The sequence below is a fragment of the Lineus longissimus genome, chromosome 3 (genome assembly GCF_910592395.1).
Source record: "Lineus longissimus chromosome 3, tnLinLong1.2, whole genome shotgun sequence".
In the NCBI taxonomy this organism is placed as follows: Eukaryota; Metazoa; Nemertea; class Pilidiophora; order Heteronemertea; family Lineidae; genus Lineus; species Lineus longissimus.
This window is the reverse complement of record NC_088310.1, coordinates 6,206,272-6,223,603: the sequence shown is the minus strand read 5'-3', so window position 1 is coordinate 6,223,603 and position 17,332 is coordinate 6,206,272. Positions and strand designations below refer to the sequence as shown.

The 17,332-nt window shown below is 38.7% G+C and overlaps 2 protein-coding genes across 5 annotated transcripts; one reads left to right on the top strand and one right to left on the bottom strand.

The window, feature by feature from the left end:
- Nucleotides 1-555: 555 nt before the first annotated feature.
- LOC135485571 (phosphatidylinositol N-acetylglucosaminyltransferase subunit H-like) lies at nucleotides 556-3,705 on the bottom strand. Of its 2 annotated transcripts, none has more exons than XM_064767723.1 (6): nucleotides 3,651-3,705; nucleotides 2,845-3,241; nucleotides 2,350-2,428; nucleotides 1,982-2,109; nucleotides 1,610-1,687; nucleotides 556-1,468 (listed from the first exon to the last, which is right to left on the bottom strand). In XM_064767723.1, the coding sequence occupies exons 2-6, from the start codon at nucleotides 3,199-3,201 to the stop codon at nucleotides 1,376-1,378; spliced, it is 735 nt and encodes a 244-aa protein (XP_064623793.1). In that variant the 5' UTR covers nucleotides 3,202-3,241; nucleotides 3,651-3,705; the 3' UTR covers nucleotides 556-1,375. The 2 variants fall into 2 exon arrangements, with proteins under 2 accessions (XP_064623793.1, XP_064623795.1); XM_064767725.1 differs by lacking the exon at nucleotides 3,651-3,705 and adding an exon at nucleotides 3,499-3,521.
- Nucleotides 3,706-3,823: 118 nt separating this feature from the next.
- On the top strand, nucleotides 3,824-15,336 carry LOC135485570 (cilia- and flagella-associated protein 36-like). Of its 3 annotated transcripts, XM_064767720.1 has the most exons (12): nucleotides 3,824-3,941; nucleotides 6,485-6,549; nucleotides 7,131-7,235; nucleotides 7,500-7,586; nucleotides 7,779-7,942; nucleotides 8,081-8,225; nucleotides 8,461-8,544; nucleotides 9,068-9,364; nucleotides 10,130-10,204; nucleotides 10,442-10,567; nucleotides 10,727-10,988; nucleotides 14,592-15,336. In XM_064767720.1, the coding sequence occupies exons 1-12, from the start codon at nucleotides 3,833-3,835 to the stop codon at nucleotides 14,609-14,611; spliced, it is 1,539 nt and encodes a 512-aa protein (XP_064623790.1). In that variant the 5' UTR covers nucleotides 3,824-3,832; the 3' UTR covers nucleotides 14,612-15,336. The 3 variants fall into 3 exon arrangements, with proteins under 3 accessions (XP_064623790.1, XP_064623791.1, XP_064623792.1); XM_064767721.1 differs by lacking the exon at nucleotides 9,068-9,364; XM_064767722.1 differs by lacking the exons at nucleotides 8,461-8,544; nucleotides 9,068-9,364.
- The last annotated feature ends 1,996 nt before the right edge of the window (nucleotides 15,337-17,332 follow it).

Below are 17,332 nucleotides of genomic sequence, written 5' to 3'. Positions count from 1 at the left end.
CATTGTAGCTCTTGTACCTAGATCATTATCTAGTTTCTCATAGCTGTAATGAAAACAAATATAGGTTTGAGACACCCTGTGCAGGAGACACCACCATAGGGCAAACCTTTTGTAGTTGTGACAAGCATGTGTTGTTGTTTTGAAACACCCTGCCCATATGACGGAGCACGGTTTAGGCTGTATCAATGCATGGGTCTGGCCACCAAATATTGTGATGAGGACAAAATAGGGCTTCTTTTGAGACATCCTACCAAAGAGACAACACTAACATTGGGCAACCTTCTCGTGGCTGTGATGAAGACAAATATGAGACCAGGGCACTTTGCATAGGAGTCACCATCATGGGACAAGCATCCTGCAAACATGGAATCAACCCAGTTTAGTGCAGGAAAACATCTTCCTACTAAGGGAGATTTACTCTAGCAACCATAAACACTACTCTGTTGGTTAGTTTTTCAAGTCATCATTTTCAACATTGGACATCAATGCTCAGATCATACTGGTAGTCTGCATCAAAAACGTTCAAAAATGAGAGATGTTACGCTAGTATTCTTGTTTATTTCATACAAAATACATTTTGATTAAAGATAATGTACATTAAGGTGAACATATAACAATACATGTAATATGTATTCAACTAACGAATTGATTGAGGCTTAAAAAACTAAACTACTGGCAATGCAAGCGATATCTTCTCAAACAAGATTTTTTTTATATGCACCTTTGTGAAGATACAGGATCTGGTTTCAACCAGTCCTTTCCTCAACATTTTGTAGATTGTCATCATCATCATCATTATCATTACCGGCATCGTAACCATCATGGATTTCTGCCAGAGGTATGGAGTCCACTAAAGGCAACTGTCCACTTGTGTGAGATCTTTCACTTGCCCTGGCATAGACTGTGATTATGACACTGCATAGCCACTGCCGATCTTTACAGAAGGCCGAGTATTACACAAGTGAAATTTTGCAGAATAATATCAAAATAAAAGTGGCACCACACAGCATGATTGCAAATTGGCAACAGCACCAAAACTATACAGCATAAATAATTGCCTCAGATGAACACTAACAAAACACAATAAGTCTTTGACACCAAATAATTTGGAAATTACATGTACATGACAGCTGCATTTTACAAGTACATATGAACATTGAGTACAATGCATCATGTACACAAAATGCAATAAATCAATAATAATTTAAGGTGGTATGAAAACATCAACTATCGAGTATGGCACAAATTGAACAGTTCTATCATGAGTAGAGGTCACTCACTGGTTCAGATTGGAATATTGATTGATCTCCAACTTTCGCATTCCACAGAATAGTGCCTTAGAAGTATTCAAATTTGATCCTATGTTTGATGCTCATCATCTGTCCTGTGCTGGTTGATTGTTGAAGTCCATCACAGATTGCACCCCTTGATAAGCCTGTTGGAGAAACTCCAGCCGAGGAAAAGTATGCTGAAAAAGAAAATAACTGGCTTTTCATTTTCATAAAATATATATGTTTTATTCATTCTTGTTTTGAATTGTGAAAAGCTGGTGCTGCTTTACTAATGTTTCAATAAGCATGGCATAAACATTTTGCAGATTTTAACTCACTTTGAAAAGTGGTAACAGCCGATGATCGTCCATATTTGGTTTCTTCAGGAGTATTGACAGTATGTGCAGTATACATTGCTGAAAAATAGAAAAGAAGTTATTTCAAGTTATTAGTATTTACAATACAATTACTATTTCATTACATGCCTTTTCAGGTTGCCCTGTGCAAATGCTCAAAGCAGGGGACCTGTGGAAATTGGTCTTTATAGGTACCACAAAATTATGCACCTTCCTCAGACATTTAAGAGTTTTCCAATCAGTGCCACATGCTTCTGAGAAAATTTCTCTTTAATCATAAATCTCATTAACTATTTGCTGAAGTGTGCATTAATGTTATTATCTCTTCCAGTTAATAGAAAATCATAAACCCACCATAGATATAGATTCTTGAATAATGATATCTTTGATTTCACTTCTGTCGAAGAATATAGAGGTTTGTCTTCCGGAGGCAAACTTGGTTGTGATCTGCACACCGAGGCAAGAGATCACCAGGAGAGATTCTGGAAAAAATATCAGATGATTGAAATTGGAACTTCAGGACTTTCTATACATTTTTTATGAAATACTATTCAAACTGAACACCGGTACACAATCCAGAGTATTATCAGTAGCACCATATTTCTAAAGATAAGAAAAGAATTTACAAAGCAAGGAGATGTGTATCAGTGTTTTTCTTTCAGAAAGAACAACCAAAACCAAACCAAAACAAAATATTATTCAAATCATAGCTTTAGTCTTACCTTCAATAACTTTGCGATTCAGAGTCCAACCACAAAAGTAGAGAATGCCCGCAACCAAAACAAAGAGTATTCTTTTGTCCTGAAATCAATTAGTCCGAATTGTTTATAATCATCAGCATCTTTTAACATATTTATACTTCCTTACAGTTCTTACCTAGGTCATGGAAATTCTGAGTTGGTAACCTTTTTCCGATCGAAAAAAGTGTGCAGTAAACTTGTCAATTATTGGCTTCCATTCCACCAACCCTGATCTGCCTTGTAATCTTGTCTTAGGGTGATGTTGTGTACCTAAATTGGACACCTTCTGCCAATTACTCAGCTGGTGAATATTCATGAATGCTTCTTCCCCTCCAAGGGACCTTTCAGGAGAGACTTGATAGTTGATAGACTTTCAAGATATTTGAAATATTTCATGTTTTAGGCATTGTCTTTAGGTTTGAAGTTACGGTTCAAGTCTAAAGTAAAATCTTAAAGTATAAGAACATGTATACACACCGTTGTATATAACTGGAAGTAGTACTCTAAAGCACCAACATGAAAGACAATGAAGAACACAATCCACAGCAACAGATTAGTACGCCCTCGTCTGATGATATACTCCTTACATAAATCACTGTCATGAATGATTTCCTGAAAGTTGCTTTGTTTACTGAGAACACCAGATGAGTCATATGAAAATGTTTTCCCACTTTTTGCAGGCTCAGAATCACTTGGCTTTTTGGTCTGAGTCCTTCTATGTTTCATGCTGTTATTGTTGTTCCCTGGTAATTTCTCTATGTTGTTTCCATGCACATGGCCATTGTCTGCGGCTCCATTACTTCCCCTGGTAATGAGTGCGAGGTCTGCCATCATGATGGTTTACCAAATCCTTTTTTCAAGTAGATTCATTATACTGAAAGTGTAAAACAATAAATTTAATCATATTGCTCAGACTGAATGTGCAGAGCCAACAACTATGTACAGCAGCTCTCCACTCTGATCAATCAAGTTGTCTACGTCACGACTACTCTGTTTCGAGCACAACAGAGTTTCTTTAAAGCTATCTTGCTTCAAGAGGATGAGAAGTGCTTCATATCGCAGTCATTTCTGAACTTTCTCTCCGAATCGTTAAAATACTGTGAAATCGACCAAAGTTTGTGAGGGACTGACAGTGACACGACTGAGTTTCGTCCGAAAATAGATAACTGTTTACACACAAATGGCAAAGCAGGAACACGTCAAAACGTCAACGGGTCATTGTCGGACGTAATTCGCTAAGAAAATCAAAGGAATTGAAGGATTTATTAAACTCATCAACATACCATAAGTTTTCAGTGAAGATCAACTGTATTCCTAGATAAATCACTTAGCGAGCAATTCATTCACTAAAATTTCTGTGTCATTTCGTGTGAATTTTGAGCGAAACGACTTCGATTTGGAGCGAAACGACTGGGGGCGAAAAGGTCAGGGTAATACTCCCGTTGTGAACGGAAAGAGCGTCAAAATGGCTGCCAAGCATCACAAACTGGCTGTCTATGACGAACTGATTGGACATTTGGAGGGGATTCTTTTCCAGATTCCGGTTATATCATTTATAGATCGCCACTGCCTGAGTAAGTGCATCTTTTGATCGATAGTTTTGCCCCATTCTAACGTTAGTTATTTGCACAACATTCATTGCACTGCTCCACTCAACACTGCCTGGGCCTGGGTCACTGGGCCGGCTAGTGACAGACTGTGTCACTGTCAATTTGGGCCTCCAGTGTATGCATTATGCATGCACTATGTAGCATGGCATGTAGATGTACACTATCAATGTCACTTAATGCCTACTCGGCTACAGTAACACTGTGTCTAATTCTCACACCGTCTGTGTAGTCGATGTGGAGTCAGTTACTTAATTTGCACAGTTGCGCACTCAACTCACTGTGTGTATCCCTCATTCCTTGTCTCTCTCTGACCTTAGACCATCCTCAACATCACAACTCATGATTGATAGAGCCAGTATGTGAGATAGTGTTCCAGGCAGTAGGCCCTTTAAATTGTCATGGGTTGAAACTTATACCCTTTAAGTTATAGTATATTATATAGGCCCTCTAGGTTATGGTGGCTGCCTGGGTGAATTCCTGAACATATCTTATTATTGAAACCGTGTATGATGTAATTGTAAGGCACACCCATTACTGATCGGTGTGAACACCGTATGAGGTCAGATCAGGGTGTATAAGGATAAGGCCTTGTGTTGTGAGTCCGAACAGTACAGACAGAATACAGCGTATACCCAAAGTTGAGTTGTTGACTTGTTGATATGGGAAGTGGACCTAAAGGACACGGCCACATATACATGTATATTGTCTATGATGCTATAATATCCTGACATTGCGCTTCGATCGAAAGTCCCGTCTCGTCGGCAGGGATGGTGATAGGTTGGTAATCATCATGCATGATGAGTGACAACAATGTCTTATACCGTCCTAGTCGGAATTAATTTTAATACATATTTTATGACTCTGGATGGAATGTGATGCTTTTGAGTTTTATTATCATTCATGCTGTATATAATTCTGACTATCACCATACTAGAAAAAGCAGTTAAAAAGCAGTTAATATTAATGATCATGTAAGTATACCAATACTGCTATTTTATTGCTAGTATTTTTTCCTAAATAATGTACATTCTGAAGAGTCATGAACAATGTGCGATTGTAAACGCAACTTGTATGGCAATTGGCACTCCAATGTTGCTATTAAATGAATTAATGTATTAATTTCCCCCATTGCTATGCAACTGTTACTATTTCCTCAGTAAGTTGCTATTTATTGATTAATACGGATCCATTTATCAGTCGGCTTTTTATTGCCTGTCAGGTGTTGTGTGTTGAGAAATGATGTATGGCATGCCGACTTAACAGCGGTGAATATCAGTCCTAAAGTCTCCTCTCTTCTCTGCCGACATCAAGGGCCAGGAAATCCGTCGGATGCACCATCATTATAAACGGGTGGCCAATCAAATTACTCAACACAAAGTAATTGAATGACAGTCTGTCTGGAAGTAAAGCAAACCTTGCCAAGCCAGTTCTGTTTATTTGTTCTACATGTTCTAAATGTTGTATTCCCGCTTCTTCAAGAAATCCTAATGTTGGAACCTTGCGGCATTCGCCCTGGGAAGTGAAAAACTGATAATGTGTTTTATTGTGGCCATGGTTACCAACTGCTGCAGTATTGGAGTGGATCTATATTTAGTTTGGTCCAGGGAATGTGAAAAACGTATAATAATTAACAATGAAGAATCAATGCTTTTACATCCCACATGAGGAAAAATTGAATTTCACCAGCTGATTAAGTATAAATACTTGTTAGTACTAGTAATTTTGTAATGTAACCCAGCAACGCTCCTGCAGTAAATTGGGGCCTTGTTACAGTTAATGAGCAGATCCGACTAATCAATCTTATTTCCATTCGGCATACTTGGTGTGATGCTCTAGCTAACGGAAATCATTGTGGTTGTGCCGTTGCCATAGAAACCTCTCCAGACATATTCCTAATGTGATGTCGATTTTGATAATTATCACTTGGTGGTCAGTAAAGAAGGATCTGTATCTTGTCTGTGTCAGGTTCAGCTACATCAGATACGCCAAGTTAACATCAAAATGACGACAGAATGTTTCAAAATCAGATCAGATTTCAAAACAGTGATGCAGATGATGATTTTTTTTCTGATATCTTTGCATTGTCAAATGTACGTAACTCAAATGATGAAGATAAGAAATCAAAATGTTTTCTTTTGTGATGGAAAGTTACCCAAATTTAGTGGTTAAATGGATGACCCTCAGACTATACCACTGCCAGGATCAATATGTGTGGTGAAACTCGTGTTAATGCTACAAGATTATCAAGGTCTGAACATGTCTAGCTTGTCTTTTGTCCTTGCTAGGTTGGTGGTAGTTTGGATATTACAGCACTGTTAAAATATTAACAAAAATTAAAGCACTATGGAGAAATGACTATTTCCCTTGTTGAAGGTTTATTTAGTTAACAATGGCAATGCAAAGATATGGAATGAATTCCAGTACATGTAAATTGTGATGTGGCTCACACCTATTTTACGAAAAAACTACTAAGCTTAACAATAATTTGCAATCTATTATCTTTCCAGTATTTGAACCCGATGTTGATGACAACCCCGAATATAAAAAAGTATGGGAACAATACAAGACCATGGTGAGTCTGTATATAGCATCTTGACATACAAGCGTCAGTAAAACGGCTCATCATGAACGCATCCTTATGCTGATGATGAAATAGAGGAAATGGGCAACATGTAAAGTGCATCATGACATATTGATTAAATTTGCACTCAACCATGCTGATATGTCATACATGAAAGGGGTACAGATGTGTGTCTGTTGGGGTATCTATTTATTATGAGCAATTAAAAAACAATCCTATTGCAGTAACCTGCAAATAATGCAAAAATTAGTCTGTGCTGTAAAAGTCAAGGATGAAAACAAGCATAGTCCCTCTCATACCAAGATGTTGTGCATGTGCAAAGCAGTTCATGCTCCAAGTTTAAATTTTCTTTCTACATGTGCTGGAGGTGGCACTTTTCAAGCTGTTCCTGACTGAAGAAGGTGATAAATCTCTTTGCGCTGGGAGAGAAGTTGTGCAAACTGAATCACAGTTGAAGTGCATAATAAAAGGTTTGAGGTTGTCCCTAAGATGAAAACTGCCTGTTAGATGAAGTGTTGCAGTTCATGGTGATACTGTCCTTGGTAATTTGATAGAATTCTCTTCTTATTCAGGTCGCCCAGTTACTGGAAGGCTTCCGAGAAGATTGTGGCCTTACCCATGAGCAGATCATACAGACACTGAAACAGATCGACAAAGAAATAGACTTAGAGGATAAAGTAAGTCTCTGGAATATGATGTCTAAATCCTTGCAATCCCAGTCTCTTTCATTGGACTGCCCATGTGATTCATTGTTGATGTTAAGAGACTACGATCTAAAAAAAGAAGGTCAAAGAATGCTATTCTTTGTACTATGATTACTATGTATTGTTAGTTTGCAGTATTCATCTAAATCTTTTTCTAACTGTTAGAGATTTCGCTCCTGTGTACCGCATAACATGTAATGAAGATCAACTGAAATGAATAGTCCTTTTCTCTTTCAGAGTATATTCGAACAGATGTTTGCCACCGAGAGTTACAAAGTTTTTGTGTCCATGATGGCAAGAAAAAATACAGAACTACAGCAACAGGTCAGTAAAATTTATCATAACTTCCCTGGTCCATCCTGAGAGTTTTCAGCAGAACTCAGATCAGCTGCTCAATCAGTGCTACAACATAAGTATTTCTGGCACTTACCCATAAGACATCCAAGCCACTACACCACCATGACTCTTCTATAGTTAAAAATATGTAATGTGTTTTATTCTATCCTTGTCTTTCAGGTTATTCTAGTCATTTTAAGTCAGACTGGTAGTGTTCCTGACATCTGTGTTCCTGGTGATGTGGATGACTTCAAGAAAAAGAAGACCACAGAAAAAAAAGAGCCCTCTGGTTGTACTGGTAGTGTCATGATTAATGAAGATGCAATATTAGCAGCCGTACTTAAGTAAGTTGTGTTCAGATGTTAGATAAAAAGAAATTGATTTCTTATAGATTTGGTGTCAGTTTGAGCTTTGAATACCTCTCACAGTTGTTAGGTGAATGCATCATCTTCCCTCCATCACTCTGTAACTGCCAATTCCAGAAAATCAAAAGAAGAATACGAAGCCCAGCAGGCACGACAAAAGAAGAATAATGATGCTGATGTGGAGAAGGTGTTACAGTTGTCGAAACAAGAGGCACCAAAGCTGCAGCAGCAGCATCAAGCCCAGCAAGAGAAGCTCACTCAGGTATGCATACATCTCGGATAAATATTCTTCGATTGCGCCATTTAGAATGGTGGAATGGAGAAATGGGCATCTACTGGGTTCTTATTAGCTCAAAGAAGTAGACTGTTTGAAATGTGTTATTGGGAACTGGGCATCTACTGGGGCATTATTCGCTGGATGAAAATGAATTTGGCTGCGTCGTCATGTCGTTGGTCACTTCACACTCAATGTCCTTTCTAAATATTTCTCAATTTAGGACCTGCGTGAGTGTGCCCATGATGATCCTCCTTTACCTGGGAGACAAGCTGCCAGTACCCCTAAACCCAAGGAGACAACCAAGGTGAAAACATTCACTGCATGCTCTTAGATATTATCCTTTAGTTCATGCTTGTTAACTATCTTAGTAGAAGTTTATTTCAGGAGTGTAAAAATGTGTTGGGAGGCGGAGACTTCTATCGTGCGAGTTGAAATGTATGGTTTAATTTCATACTCTTTATTTTTCATTTCAACAATGATTTTGGACCACCCTGACTTGTTATCTGCCGACTCTCTTGTTCCGTTCTTTATTTTTGCAAACTTTTGCCTGTAGAGGGGACATGTTGAAAGAGGAAAGGACTAACTTAATGACAAGTTTAAATTTATATCCTTTGCTTATATCCTGAGCTTGCTGTTGTAGAATGTCGTTTAGGCAATCCAACACTTTAATCTGGTTCTTACTTGTATGAATCTGCAGATTAGAAGTGCTTTTCAACCTGTGTAATGATATGGAACAGTGATTGTATTCAAAACAAATGGTTTGTTGTCACAATTTCATTATTTCTAAATCAATTTTAATTGATTTTTTGTCAATTTTGCGCATCAAGGCCAAACCACGGTCCAAAACATCTGTGATTGCTGATGTTCATGAAATCAAGAATGATCTGGAGCAACTTGCTGGCCCAGGTTACAGCAGCCCGAAAATCAAACAACAGACTTTCGACGAAATGAACGATACACTAGAAGCACCCTCTGGGGTTAAAAAAGAAACATCTCTTGAACAGAAAGCAACTGTGATTGAAACAAAAACAGCTGCGGTTGAAGCAATGGCTGCTCGATCGCAAACAGCCATTGAATCTGACACAGACGTTTCACCTACTTATTCTCCACTGACAACTGGAGAGGTATGTCTTTTAGTATGGCACCCCTTTACCTAGACTGTGTAGTACCCACATCTAGCTAATATTAAACAAAGTATGCTCAAATATACTGTTTTAGACCCAATTTAGCCGGTTTGGGCACATAGGCCTATTACTGTTACAGGTAAGATAGGCCTTTTGGACCGCGCCCCTCACTTGGCTAAATCGTGTCGACACAGTATATTGAAATATTTTTGAAACCTTTTTTGCTCATTCTGCATGCAGCTCTTTTTTACAGGGTTCACCTGCATGCTGCTCTTTTCAGGAACTTCAATTTGCATGCATCTTTTTTACAGGAACTTAACTTACTTGATTTGCATGCAGCACTTTACAGGAACTTCTTTTATTTTTCTTTCAGTACAATGTGAAGTGCATGGATGTGCATGCTTTTGAAGCTAAATGTGCACAACTTGTAAAGTAGAACTATAAAACTTTAGAGATAATTCTTCTTTTTTAGGATCTTTGAACCTTTTTGCATGTCTTCTAGTTCTACTTGATTCTACTTCATGCCAATGCCAACTCAACTACAATTGAGAATGGAATCACTGCTCTCACACCACTAGGTCTATATGACTTATATAAAAAGTGAATTATTTTAACCCCTTTGCTAATAGTAAACTTAACTGCCTTAATTCACTAATTTCCAGTTTCAAGTATTTCAGAGGTATCAACTTATTTCATGTCACATATTGGAAGATTTCAAAATCATGTGAAAGAATTGACTAATTTCTGTCATCCTTATTTGTACAGGCAATGCAGGATTTGACCTTGGGTTCTTCAAAACAGGTGACCAAGTCTGGAAAGAAACCGGAGACTGAGAAATCTGTAAGTTTTCATTTAATTTCATGATCTTTGATTGGCTTTTAAGCTCAGTTGCCAGTGTCATCTCTCTTTGCTTGACTTCATCCTGAGAAAATCAAGGGTCAATGTTTACTTTGAAGTGCAAGCTCGGAGAAACCGTTGCTTTCTTTTTTGTCGGCAAGATAATGAACAGTGGAAATTCGAGTTTGGATACCGTAGCTACAATGTTAATAGCTAGTGATTCTTGGTCTCTTGTTTCAGTCCTCACCGGCTGCTAAACCAGCAGCTAAGGCCCCTGCCATCAAGATCACGAATGAGCAAGCGGCAGCGAACTGGCTTGCTGGTGCGATGAGTGATGTGGACAAAGCTGGTGTCAAAAATATGGCTGTAAGTACAGATTATTAGAAGCTGGGTCGAGTTTTTCCAGACCAGCACTGCTACAGCATGTCAATTGATGAATTATCTGAGGAGAAAGTCTGTTTGTTGAATTAGCCGGGCACAATTCATTTTGTGAGTCTAGTCTTATTGTCACACATTTATTTCCAGGAGGGATATTCAAAAATGTCACAGGAAGAACTCAAACAGCGGCAAACTTTTCTGAAAGAACAACGCGATAAGTTATTGAAAATGAAGCAAGAGGAAAGAGAAAGCCGATACCTAAAGGCCGAAAAGGCAGCATCATGCCGTCCAATGTCCGCCCGTGCAGGCCGATCAGCTATGAAAAGTGACAGTGCAGCTCCTGCTGTCGACCAGAAGACTTTAGACATGCGTAAAGCTATCGCTAATAGACTTAAAGAAGAGGTGATCGGTAAGCACTGATGTTTGTCTGGTGTTGTGTCCTATTCACATCAGTGCACTTTCAAACTCTGAAAGGATGCTGAGACATTGGGTGATATGAATATAGACTATTGAGACTGGTTCATGGAGTGCATTCAGTTTGGTTTTGTAAGAATGACCGAGTATAAGTGCACTTGAAGTTTTCAGTCGGAGAAGTTACTAGAGTCTTTATTCTTATCACCAAGAATTAGTAAAGACTAATCTTTATTATGAATTCTTGATATCACCCATTGTCTTTGGTCCTTTTGAGTACTATCTCCATTAAGTTTGTTCAAACCTTTTGAGTTTTGCTGCTGCACATCTTGATTTAAAGAAGCTGCAAGTTCATGGGGCCATTTATATCGACTTCACATCTCACTCTCAGCTGCCAGCCTTCACTGATCACAGAAAATCTGACCAATTCATTTAAAAAAGAGCTGCAGTCTGCTGATATGAGAGCAGTTACTAAGACGAATGGCAGGGAAGTAAGATTCTATTTCATTTGTATTTATCCATGCAACTCCTCCTATGGCCAGAATGGTGTACATTATTCATGACTTTTAAGAGCTCAGTTGACATTTGATTTTTGTGTGAGTGAATGTCTTTTCAGTTTTCTGCATCATCTTTATCAACTTATGCAATGCCTATGATTTTTATGAGTTTTTTCGTGGACACAATTTTTATTCGAAACAATTGAATCATTTTTTGAGGCGTGGATTTGTTATGTTAGGTTCTCTCAGGATCTTTTGCGCCCCAGTGCTTGTAACTTTCAAAATGTATGTTCCGCACTTTTGCTGGATATCCAAAAAGTTGTTGCTGGCCATGTTTGTACAGATTAAAAGTAATTCCATTCCTCCAAAGACATACCCGTCCTATCACTAGCAAGTTTCTTGGTACATGTATGATTCACATCTCTTTTAGTGTGTTCTCATATTAGTACATGTATTTGAATTTTAGATAATATTAAAGCGAGATCCGTCCATGGTGCAATGTTTTTAAGCTTGCCATTCACTTAACATTGTGTCAAGTGGTAGTGTATTAGATAAATGCCCTAGATTGTTTAGAGTGATATCCTAGATTTGTTGCCTCTGGGTTCATGTTTACTGTATGAGGAGTGTCTCAAAATAATAAATGTCAGTCTGATTAATTCTTATTTCTTTTAAAAGAAATGAATTCATGCTGTCTGAAAAATCTTAACGCGACACCCTGTAAATCCTGTCAATGTATGGTTGTAAAATGTATAAGCCATATAGCTTTATGATGAAGCTTTAAAAAGTATGTTTTATGGCCCATCAGTGTCTTATATGAGTGTGTATGCTGGTTTTGTAGTTGTGACTTCTAAGGTGTATTTTCCCAATATGTCCATTTGTAGGGTTTATGTTGCCTGGTATCGATTACTTGGTGGTATTGCCAGTGTTAATAACTGTGGAAAATCAAAAAAAAATCACGTTTTTGTATAACATGTTTGTGCACACCAGAAAGGGATGACGGTGCAGAGTGCAAATTTTTTGCGTCATTTTTGACCAATCTAAAAAACATCAGAACTCATCCAAAAACCATGAGGACATGCTGACATGTTACAAACTTAGCAATCTCTCAATTTTTGGTTGATCACACAAATAAAAATTTCTAGTCGAAACTCTAACAAAAGTATCTGCAGTGGATCAAAGGTCCTAAATTTGCTCACATTGGATAAATTATGTGCCCAGGGTAGATTTTTCTTAATAGTTAAAGATAGGTTTGAACAGGGCCATCATGGTACTTGTAGTGTAGTATAGAGGTAGGCATATAAATTGATTCAAAATCAAGACAACTTTTCAGGAATGGGTTAATAGTTGTTGATCAGCTAGTCTGAGCGATTTTTATTTGTTTGAACAAGCAAGAGCAATGGAGACGATGTTTTGATAGCCTTTTCACCTTATGTTATGTTCTATTCTGTTGATGTATTGTTTCATTCTCTTATCATTTGTTGGTATTTGCATCGACCAATTACGTCTTGATTATGTTGTTTCCTAATCCTAAGGAATTGATACCTCACTGTCGATATTGTGTGCCAAACACTGCAAGGTTGAAGCTAAAATGTTGGCAAAAAGACAGCCAATGCCATCGGTGAGTTATCTATTCTTAATCACATCAAACTAAACATCGAAATGTAATTTTTGACTGCTTGAAACATTTTGCACCGACCCAAGCAGTTATGGTTGCCCAAACATCACCACTGCCTCAAGAGTGAGGGACAGTGCTGTGCTACAACCAAGGTGTTTTAGAATGTTTGACCATGACACTTTATGTATCCCAGTCTGTCAAATCAATCCAGTGATAATAATTGACAAGTTCCCCTTTTACCGGAAAACACAGTTTTGAGTTGTATGAATACCACTGCTACAAATCATTACAAAGATCTTTTTGAAACCACCCATTTGTTATTAAGAGTGAGATTAGTAGGATGATATTAATATGAGGACTGTTATTTAATAAAAGGTGAATATGATGTGATGAAATTATGGAATGTTACATTATGTAGATTGTGTGCTATCAATCTGTGAATAAATGCAGATACTGATAATATTCTTTCTTCTATCTTTATGTTATGGCACCCTTCTCTCCAAACATCACCTTTTCGTTTTTGCCCCCTCCCTAAACTCCATGCTACCAGAACAAGGACATATTCATGACTCATTTGAAGGATATTTCACACATGTGGAGCACGTTTTGGAGGACTCATAGTCTAAACAGGGAACATGAATATTGGTATGAGATTATTGCGATTACAAAGAAGTACTAGTTTGAGCCAATTGAGTGGCATCTGTACAATAGGCCACCTTGCCTACATGAAAATGATGCTCCTTTAAACCTGTCAACACGGTATACCATTTACTATGAAACTGAACAAGAACATTGTTTGGTGTTGCCGCTATTAGCTCAAGTGGAACCTTTCGGACTGATGTTGGCAGACTCCTCTGTTGACAGGACTCCCTTTCTACAATGAACACTGATGTTGGTCTGCAATTTGGCATCGCTATCCAACTTGCCGTCTGTAATTAGGACACCTTTTTATCAAGGATGGCATTTGTCAGTCTCCAGGTGTCCTATATAAGGTGGTTGTACACTTGTCAAGACCAATTGAAATGAAGAGGTTGGGCCAGGTTTGTATAATTTTCACTGCTATTTTCTTGAGTTGACCACTGTTGATAACCTTTAAACACTCACACACTCACACCTGCTTCTCACACTGAAATGGAAGTTCTGCTTTTAACCTTTTTGAACCATTTTCAGGGAATGCAGTGTTAGCAACATCAAATCTATAACATTAGAACTTGTTTGATTTCTTTAACAACTTAATCGTCGTGCTATAGTAATATATACTTCATCAGAACTCCTATTAGAACCCTAGAAGTAGTAGTATAAACTAATCACCCGATATAGGAAGGTTTGGCAAGAAGTTTGATATGTGATGAATACAAGTATTTTCAATGTGACAATGCCAATAAGTACAATTAATGAGCCTGATCTGACAAAGACAGCATGGCAGAGAAGGTGTAGTGAAAAATTTCAATAATCTTTTTTCCATTAAGTATCTTCTCTATACTTGCAGCCTTGGAAGAAGGAATCTAGCAGCTGATAATCCACAGAAGTCCCCACATTTGAATTCTTCAGTAGAGCTTGAGAACCTCACAAAACATTTGAGACCATCTGTTGAGGTATAAATGCCTTAGAAACAATATTGTGATTCCCACTCACTGACACATAGTAGAGTGCTGATGGTGCAGGCCTACTATAAGGCCATAATGCTAAATGTTCAAGCTTTGAAACTGTTTGAAGAACAATTGTGTTGGCTGTATTTCCTTGACAGGGATTCATTTGCACGTACATGTATAACAGTTTGATGACGAAGGGTCGTGTGCGAAATAGATTCATAGAAAAGACAAAATACATGACTAACTGTACGACACAAACTGTCTAAAAATCATGAAATATCAGTTTTATGTTGTGTTCACTGTCTATGCCTGCCAGTTTAGTTTTCTGTCCAACTGTCACATCTGAGTGGGTGATAGCAAAGTTGGTGATGACACCAGGCACAGTTGTAAAATGTCACAAAATGTACACCTCCCTCAAAAACCTGGTCGAAACACCAACTTTAAAATCACCCAATTCGTCCAAGTTATTAGTAATAAGTTTCAGCTGACTATTATCTTCTTTGTTGCATGACTGTTTAGGATGTGATATCATCTTGTGATGAGTGCCGAGCCAAGTATCCTTTTATGACTCTGTGATATTTGCTTTAGAAGTGCATGAATGTACCTTGCAATCACTATGATGTTTGTCTGCGCTGTAGAAATAAAGCACTTTACACGACATTGTTTTTCTCTTAAATTTGTGATTTCCTGTAAAGACTATTGGCTGCATTCTCACTGTACTGAGGAAACAGGTGCAACCTGTTCCTTGGCTCTATATGGAGGCCGACACAGCCTAATGTAAGTATGTATCACTTTGAGGACAAAGTCACAATCTGGTCCGAAGGCTGTTATCCATTGTCTTTCAGGACAAAGACACAACCAGATCATGCTGTGAAGTATTGATATTTAGAACAAAGACACATCTTAATCCAAAGCTGTTGTATTTTCATATTGAAAACAAGGACACAAACTGATCCAAGACTGTGGCTTTACATTTTGTAGAAGGAGACATCCTGCTTGAAGGCTGCCATCTGTCCATATTGGGGACAATGTCACAAGCTGTTTCAAGACTGGACTGTCCTTTTTTGGGAGAGAGACAATACCTGCTCGAAGGACACAAGCTGATTCAATACTGTGGGCTGTGCATCTTGGAGGGGGATATACTATCTACTCGAAGGCTGTCATCTGTCTATGTGTTGAGGACAAAGACACATAAGGCGATTCATGTTTGAACTGTCCATTTATAAGAGGGTGACTCAATTTACTAAGCTGTCATCTGTCCATATTGGGGACAAATGACACAAGCTGTTTTAAGACTGGGCTGTGCACTTTGAAGAGGGAAATACAACCTGCTCGAAGGTTGTCATCCATTCATATGGAGACAAAGACACAAACTGATTCAAGACACAGCCTGCTCTGCTAGAAGGCTGCTGTCTGTCCATAGATACACGATTGGACTGGGAGTTTGGCCCAGTACTCTACCATTCCAACAGCTGATTCAAAATCTGCTCGAAGGTTGCCGTCTGTCTATATATGAATGACAAAGACACAAGCTGATTGAAAACTGGACTGTCCGTTTTTATGAGAGAGACACAACCTGCTCGCCAACTGCCTTCTCTCCTTATTGGGGACAAAGACACAATCTGATTCAAGACAGGATTGTACGTTCTTAGGTAAGAGACAGAACCTGCTGCTCGAAGGCTGCAGTTTGCCCATATATTTCGGACAAAGACAACAAGCTGATTCAAGACTGGACTGTCCGTTCTTAGGTAAGAGTCACAACCAGTTCGAAGGCTGCCGTCTCTCCATATTGGGGACAAAGACACCAAGCTGACTCAAGACTGATTCCGTTTGTAGGAGAGAGACACAACCTGCTCGAAGTCTGTCATTGGTCCACATTGGTGACGAAGACACAAGCTGATTCAAGACTGTGGGCTGTGAATTTTGAAAAGGGAATTACAACATTCTCCGAGTCTGTCGTTGGTCCATATTGGGGATGAAGGCACATAGGCTGATTCAAGACAGGGATGTCCATTTTTGGAGGCAGACACAACAACTCGAAAGCTGTCATCTGTCCATACTGGGGACAAAAACACCAAGCTGATCAAAGCATATGGACTCCGTTTTGGGGTGAGAGAGACACAACCTGTTCCGTGATCCAAGGCTGTCATCTATCTGGTGGAGACAATGACACAACCTGATCCAAGAGTGTTAGATACCCATTTCGAGGAGAAAACACAACCTGACTGATCTGTCCGTCTTGAGGTGAGAGACACAACCTCCCAATGCTGCCATCGTTCCGTATTTCGGACAAAGGCAGAAGCTGATTCAAGCATAATGACTGAATTTTGGGGCGAGAGAGACACGACAGGAAAATAACACAAATTTTGACTGTAAACTGTCCGTCTTGAGGTGAGAGACACAACCTCTCAAGGCTCCTGTCATCTGTTCATATTTGGGACAATGACACAAGCTGATTCAAGACTGGACTGTAACTTCTGCCATCGGTCCATATTGGGGACAAAGACACATAGGCTGATTCAAGACTGTGGGCTGTGCACTTTGAAGAGGAAAATACAACCTTCTCCAAAACTGTCATCATTGGGGACATAGACAGAAGCTGATTCAAGACTGGACTGTCCGTTTTTGGGAGAGAGCA